Raw genomic sequence first — 8,002 nt, 5'->3', positions numbered from 1 at the left:
GAGCGTGGCCGTTTTCGTGCGGGTGACACGTAAAAGCACCCACTACACTCTCTGAGTGGTTGGCGTTAGGAAGGGCATCCAGCTGTAGAAACTCTGCCAAATCAGACTGGAGCCTGGTGTTGCCATCCGGTTTCACCAGTCCTCAGTCAAATCGTCCAACCCATGCTAGCATGGAAAGCGGACGTTAAACGATGATGATGATGATGATGATTCAAATTCAATTTTGGCATACATATCAACTAAATACATTTAGAACAATCATTTACATCTTAGAATTTGATTCCAACTGTTTCTTTCTTGTAAATAAATGATAGGCATAATACTGCCTGCATGTGACTTTCTTATTTGGGGCTGTTTGATTTGTATTTGGGTTATATAAAGGTAAATCTAATAAATAGCCATCATTTCCTCTCCAATGAATCAAAGGATATTGTAATGAATCGTAGGATCTATGCAATTCATTGATTTTCTTTACAGTATTATCTTTATAGGTACAAATTATGTTTCGTTGTGGAAATTCTGTTCCAACCATTACTAATACCACATCATTAGATACTCGGTCATTGTACCTTCGTGCATGCTCACCAGCTGGTACTCTATCTGCACAAATTGGCAATTTAAGATTATGTTTGTTAACCAAAGATGCCATAGTTTTAATTTGTCTAAGCTCATTGTTTTCCAAAAGCATCCCTTGAGTACCTTTTGAAGTGTGTAACTTTGTTGCAGGAAATTTATTATTTCCAATATCAATTTGGTCATTCAAATCATCAATAAAATAAACTTGAGCATATTTAGGAATATTTTCATCTGTATTATACAATGAATTTATTCTATGGTAGATTTGATCTGGTAGAGATATCGATTCACCAACTCTAAAGGTTGTCATTGAAAACAATTTGTTATTTTTTTGATAATTTTTTTAAAGTTTTTGGAACCCCAATTTTCCCCCAGCATTAGTGTATTTAAAGGTGGTCTTTCAATCAAATTTACTTTATCTTTACCATTTGAACAACATAATCCATTAGGTTCATCCTTAAATAGTTTTGCACAACAATGCTTACAAACTACTGACATTGTTCCTAAATTTGATAGTTTATCATAATTTTTAGTCAGCTCATAATCAAATGCTGCATTTGTAAATGATTTAACAGAAGTACATAGTTCAGCATATCGTGATCTTTGCTCCATAGTCTGAGAATTTCTTGCCACAAGAGGCAAAATTCTTATTTCCTCTCTTATTTCTTGTGCCAAATTTTCTCCCAACACTTAGGGAGCCAATCTGTGTTCTTCTCTAATTTCATTCCTTCTTTGAAATGAGAGTCTTTCCTGTCTTCATCTTTGATACTCTCAACTTCTTGCTCTCTGAAATTCTCTCTCATTTTCACTCATTTCATTTGTTTTTTGGCGTTTTCTTGCTGGGGCATTTAAAATTTTCCTTGTATCATTATTAATTACACTTGTTGTTGTTTAAATTATTAGTTGCATTATTTAAGTTTTGGTCAGTAATGATGAAAGGGTTATCAATATTATGAGGTGTATTAATATTGACAACATAATTTTCTGAAACAACACTATTGTTAAATGAATTCATATCATTTGTTTCCATGGCAATCATTATATATAGCATTTAAGTTATTAGTGTCATTGATAACATGATTTTCTTAAGTGACACTATTATCAAATGAAGCTATCATCTGCTCATGATTCGTCAGCTAATACTTCGGTTATTTCCAGTTAATCTCGCTTTTAAATGATGTTTGTCAAATACATGTGTGTGTGTGTACGTGAGAAATGGAAGCACACATGTTTATATACATATATATATATATATATATATATATATATACATACAGGTGTATATAGAAAAAAATATATATATATATATAATATAAATATATAGGTACGCGGCAACACACAAACGCAGTCACATACAGGTACACGCGTGCACAGTCTCATACAGTTGCACATACACACACACAGATACCAGCAGACAATCTGCATCATATTTTTCATTTACTTATTTTTATTGGAACGCTAACGTTGTGGGAAGAGGAGGGTATGGCAAGAGAGTAAATTGGATTAACATCAAGGGAAGAGGAGGGTATACCAAACGAGTAAAGCGAACTGACATCTGTCAGATCACAAAATGGATTTTATTTATAAAGATGGATAAAATAATTTCTTCACTCTCAGACTTAGTTTTGAGTTCTTTATTCTAATTGGCCAAACATAGCTTCTGCTAAAGCTGTCAACCCCTGAAATAGACACATATATCAGCATCATCATTTAACATCCGTTCTCCATACTGGCATGGGTTGGTCAATTTGACCAGGGCTGGTAAGCTAAGGGGCTGCACCAGATTCCAATCTGATTTAGCATGGTTTCTATAGTTGGATGCCCTTCTTAATGCCAACCACTCCAAGAGTGTAATGAGTGGTTTTACATGACACCGGCACAGGTGCCAGCTGCATGACACCAGTATCTGTCATGACTATGCTTTTACTTGGCTTCATGGATCTTCCTTCTCAAGCACAGCATATTACCAAGGGTCTTGGTCATTTGTCATTGCCTCCATGGCATGTAAAAAGATGCTTTTTACATGCCACCTGCACAGTTGCTAGTTCCACAAAACCAGCATTGGCCACTTTGCCTCCATGAGGCCCAACACTCAAAAGGTGCTTTTTACATGCCACCGGTACAGGTGCTAGTTACATGACACCAACAATGGCCACATCTATAATTTCACTTGGCTTGACGGGTCTTTCAAAGCACAGCATATTACCAAATGTCTCAGTCACTAGTCATTGCCTCCATGAGGCCCAGCATTTGAAGATCATGCTTCACCACCTCATCCCATGTCTTCCTAGGTCTCTTCCTCGGCACTTTTTCACACAGCTGTCCACATCCATACGCATCACATGACCATACCAACGCAGTGATCTCTCTTGCACACCACATCTTATGCCCAACTTTTCTCTCAAGATGTTTATACTCTGTCATGCATGCACACTGACATTGCACATCCAGTGAAGCATACTAGCTTCATATCTTTCAAACCAACACATGTCCTTAACAGTCACAGCCCATGTTTCACTGCCATGTAGCATGGCTGTTCACACACAGGCATCATATAATTTGCTTTTCACTCTGAGGGAGAGGCCCTTTATTACCAACAGAGATAGGAGCTCTCTGAACTTTGCCCAACCTGTTCTTATTCAGAGCATCCATCCTCCGCTACTGACTTGGTCACCTAGGTAATGGAAGCTATCAATTACTACTTCTAGTTTTTCCCCCTGGCATTTGATGGATTCTATTTTTTATACATTTTTTGTGTTAATCATTCCTGCACATTTTCCACAAACAAAAACTAGTTACCCTGCTAAATTTCCTCTGATATTACTGCACTTCTTATGTGTCCACAGCTTACACCAGGTACCTCTAATGGAATTTCTACCTACATCTTTCCTACAAATCAAGTAGGGCCATCTATCTGAGGGAATTTGTGATTTATCTGCTTTGCTACTTATTAAGACTGATTTTTGCTATGTTAACTCTAAGGCCCTTCGATTCTAGACATTGCTTCCACACCTGAAACTTCTCTAGTTCTGGTAGTGATTCAACTACAAGAACAAGGTCATCAACATAGTGGAGCTCCCAGGGGCAGTCTGTCATAAATTCCTCTGTTACTGCCTGGAGAACTAGAGGCTGAGGACTAATCCTTGATGAACTCCTACTTGTGAACCTATATTTGCTGTGAACCCTTACCTTACGGATAGCATCCCTATACATGGCTTGTACAGCTCTCACCAACCACTCATCTACCGCTAGTTTTAGCATTGACCACCAGATAAGGGATTGGGGGACCCTGTCAAAGGCTTTCTCCATATCAACAAAAGCCAAGTACAGAGGTTTATCTTTGGCTATGTATTTCTCCTGCAGCTGCCTTACCAGAAATATAGCATCAGTGGTGTTTTGCCCTAGCACAAAACCAAACTGCATCTCATCTAGATTAAACTCTCTTCCTAATTAGTTGGGCTACGACCTTCTCCATCACTTTCATCACCTAATCCAATAATTTGATACCTATGTAATTATTTCTTTCAAAGCCATCACCTTTACTTTTGTAGCAGTTGACTACGGTGCTGCTACACCAATCATTGGGTATGACTCCTTCTTGTACCACCTGGTTAACTATACAGGTGACTAGACTATAACCTACACCACCAGATATTTTAAACATTTCAGCAGTGATTCCTAATGAGCTGGGAACTTTCCCTGTCTTCATATCCTTAATTCTTTTATCTACTAAGGTACTGTCAATTCAGATAGCTGGTCCCTCATACATACATACATGCGTGCGTGTGTGTGTGTGTGTGCATGTGCATGTGTGTGTGCGTGTGTGCATGTGTACACAACATATTTCAACAAAGTTTATGCTAACCAAATTTACAGCACTGTTGTAGTGTCACCAAATACTAGCTATTTTGATTCACTTGCACCACATTCCTCTTTGCAAAAACATCTTAATCCTCAACTTTTACCCTCACAGTTGTCAGGATTTGTAAAACACAAACATTAGAAGTGACAGATGACATTAACAACATCAAGATTAATTAGAGAAAAAATATAAGAATACTTACAACCATGGCTTCCTCTTTTGTCACTGCATCAAGCACCTTGTCTTTATCTATTGGGTAGGGTACAGATAGTGCCTTGTACTGGAACAAAATAAAAAAGAAAAAAATAACAGACTTAGTAAAATTTCAACTGAAAGAACACAACGCCTGTTTAATAGTACCAGGGTTGAAGGATACAAGTTAAAGTAGGTTGACCATGAATAGCCAGGAAATGAAACTTTAGTGAATTCATCAGGTGACCAAACATGTGGCTGTCATTTCATATCTAACCCTAATCACTATAAGTTGTTTGGGCTAAATTTGAAAGTTTGCATAAAAGGAAATGAAAACAATATCCCATCCAAAAATAAAAGTTTTTTTTTTTTAATTTTTAAATATCAACAAGATTATCGCCAAGAGATAACAGTTTACTCAAAGTAGCCACCCTCAGCTTTCACCACAGCTCCAGAACCTGGTGCATGCACTTCTCACTCTGACCCTAAGAAGATCTTCAAACACCTCCTTGATCTTGACCACCAGCTCAGCCTTTGTGTTGTACGCAGAGCTGTTAGTGCCTTTCTCAACCATACCCCACACATAGTAATCCATAAGATTACAATTGAAGGAATTAGGAGGCCAGAAATTGAAGCTGGTAAAGTCATAGAAATTCTCCAACAACCACTTGACACTTTCCAAAAGTGTGACAAGGTGCCAAATCCTGCTGCAACACATATGGTCTTCCAGCAGTTTCACATAGCTGATGTGGAGCAGAATGATGTCATCCTCACATGTGACACACCCAAAAGTCATCACAGTTTGGGGGAACTTGGTGTTCATGATATGAAGAACATCACATATATTATAGGCAAGCCATCTGTTGTTCTAAATGCAGCTAGTCTTGGTAGAAGTTATTTCCATTGAGAAGAACCAGATCAACCCCAGCTTGTTTAGGAGTTTCTTTTCCTTTTGCCAAGCAGTTCTTGGCTGTCAGAATTTTCCCCTTGTGTGTCTCGTATGAGTGGCATCAAAGGTCTTCAGTCAGAGCCAGCTTCATGGTGGCATCTCCAACACCCATCTCTCTCACCAAAGCTCAGATTCCCTTGCTCGGATCTTCCATCACCTTGTGCTGCAGTTATTTGATGAATTCCAGTGTGCAGACATAGTGAGAACACCAGCTGCATTTCCTTCTTGCTGACCACAGCTTCATAGTCTCTGTTGTAGCTGTCCATGTCACATCTTATAGCCTTTACAGTGTGCACAGAGCATTGAGCAGCAGTCAGTATTTTGATACCCTATATCATGATACAAGTAACACTTTTCCAATCCTCCATGTCTCACCTACATGTCCTCACTTACAACTTTAATCTTTAGACTCTCCAATGCCTTTGACTGTTCACAAATACATCAAGCTGTTACTGAAATTTAGCTTGAACACTCTGTACAGGTTGACACAACTAGACACTTCTTTTACCGTAAATATTATTGTTGTTGTTGTATAAATCCAGATCAGCTTTAGATATCTAAAAGTATTCCAACCATGGCTATCCTATCTGTCTTTTTGTAGATATTGTTATCAAGGAATACATTACAGAATGTATCCTCTTTTTAAGATAGCAAGGTATGGTTTAAGAGGAAATTTGCCTGTTATTTCTGGCAGATTACTCAACCATATAGAAATTTACTTGATAAATATTAAGGACTTAACAGAGAATAGAAATAAAGAAGTGTGTGGTGGATGGAGTAAAACAAAGACAGACATATTATTATAACAGGAACAGCAAGGTTGTAAAAGATTATTCTTTTTTTACATACAGTTTTTATAGTATCAAGAGGAGAGATAAATATTTCCCTGGAGAAGACACTGGTCAATTCAAGTAGTTTTTCATGTTGGTAGAATTTAATTCAACACTGCAAACAATAACATCACTTACCAATTCCACACTTGTGACAATGCCCAGAATCGTAATTTAAGCCCATCTAGTAAATACAACATGGAGGTCAATGACTACTGTAGACAACATCAGAATTGAGTGGAATCAGCCACGACAATCAAATATAGAAAAGCCAAACTTGTCAGCTGGCTGTATAAGTAGCTAAGTGGCTCGGCTGAGGACCCTAAGTAGAGACAATTAACAGATAATAATGGGAATAAATTGTAAGGGAAGATAGTTAGCTCAATCAGTATGGGTTTGACATTGAGGGAAGTAACATTAGGCAATTTTAAAAAGCAACAGTGAAAATTATGAAGAATAAGAAACAGTTGCTGAACTGAGCTAACAATAGTTTGTAAGAATGAAAACAAATTATTTAAAATACTTACATTCTTTGCAAAAGTATCCACTATAGCTGGATTGGGTAACAGCTTCTTATACTGTGCAAAGTCAATGGCTGGCAGGGCTTCAGGATACTGGTGCACCCTAAAAAATAGTTGCAGAAAACAATGGATTTTTATTGTAGGCATATATAAAATAAGAGGCTATCAACACTTACTTTACTATGCTTGTATCCAGATGCCTTTCCTGACACCAACCCCAGCAGTTTCTAAGTGATATAATAATCTCCCAATCTATCAAACAATAGCTCATACGAGAGGTGTCTGAAAAGTCTTGAGCCTCAAAAAAACAAAACATGGTACAAGACTTCTGATGATTTATTTTTCAACATAGTCCCCCTCAATGGCTGAACACTTTCTCCAGCGGTGCTGAAGCACCATTATCCCGGTGTAGAAGAACTCTTTTGTTTGGGACTCCAAGAAACTTCCTACAGCGTCTATGACGTCATTGTCACTGGCAAAATGGTGACCAGCCAGGGCTTTTTTTCATTTTTGGAAATAGATGAAAGTCAGAGGGGGCTAAGTCTGGCGAATAAGACGGGTGGGGAACAAGTTCGTATCCACAATCATGAATTGTTGCCATGGCAACCACTGAGGTGTGGGCTGGAGCAGTGTCGTGATGAAAAAGGACTCCTCTGGTGAGCATTCTCGGCCTTTTTTCTTTGATTGCTTCTCAGAGGGGTTTCAGTAGCTGAGAATATAATACAGCCCTGTCACGGTGTGACCCTTTTCAAGGTAATCGATCAGCAAGACACCTTGAGAATCCCAAAAAACGGATGCCATGACCTTGCTAGCTGAAGGAATGACCCTGGCCTTCTTTGGGGTAGGAGAAGATGTATGCTTCCAGTGCTTTGATTGTTCTTTGGTTTCAGGCTGGTAGTGATGGACCCAACTTTCGTCCATAGTAATGAAACGAGCAAGAAAATTCTCTTCATCAGCTTCAAACAGTTCTAGATTGCTCGTGGACAAAGTGCACCTGGTGCGTTTCTGTTCAGGAGTCAAAAGGCGAGGGACCCACCTTGCAGAAACCTGAACAGAAACGCACCAGGTGCAC

At 38.4% G+C, this 8,002-nt stretch overlaps 1 protein-coding gene across 1 annotated transcript in view; it reads right to left on the bottom strand.

Annotated features, from left to right (window-relative positions):
- The window catches only part of LOC106882660 (ATP synthase subunit d, mitochondrial), a 32,996-nt gene that overhangs the window by 15,979 nt on the left and 9,015 nt on the right, over nt 1–8,002 (bottom strand). Inside the window, exons 2-3 of the mRNA XM_014933414.2 lie at nt 6,937–7,033; nt 4,641–4,718 (exon numbers count right to left, since the gene is read on the bottom strand). Coding sequence (XP_014788900.1) covers nt 4,641–4,718; nt 6,937–7,033 — 175 coding nt within the window. The remainder of the gene's footprint in view (nt 1–4,640; nt 4,719–6,936; nt 7,034–8,002) is intronic.

The sequence above is a fragment of the Octopus bimaculoides genome, chromosome 10 (assembly GCF_001194135.2).
Source record: "Octopus bimaculoides isolate UCB-OBI-ISO-001 chromosome 10, ASM119413v2, whole genome shotgun sequence".
Classification (NCBI taxonomy): Eukaryota; Metazoa; Mollusca; class Cephalopoda; order Octopoda; family Octopodidae; genus Octopus; species Octopus bimaculoides.
Note: the sequence above shows the minus strand (reverse complement) of the source record. Positions and strands in the feature narration are given on the sequence as shown.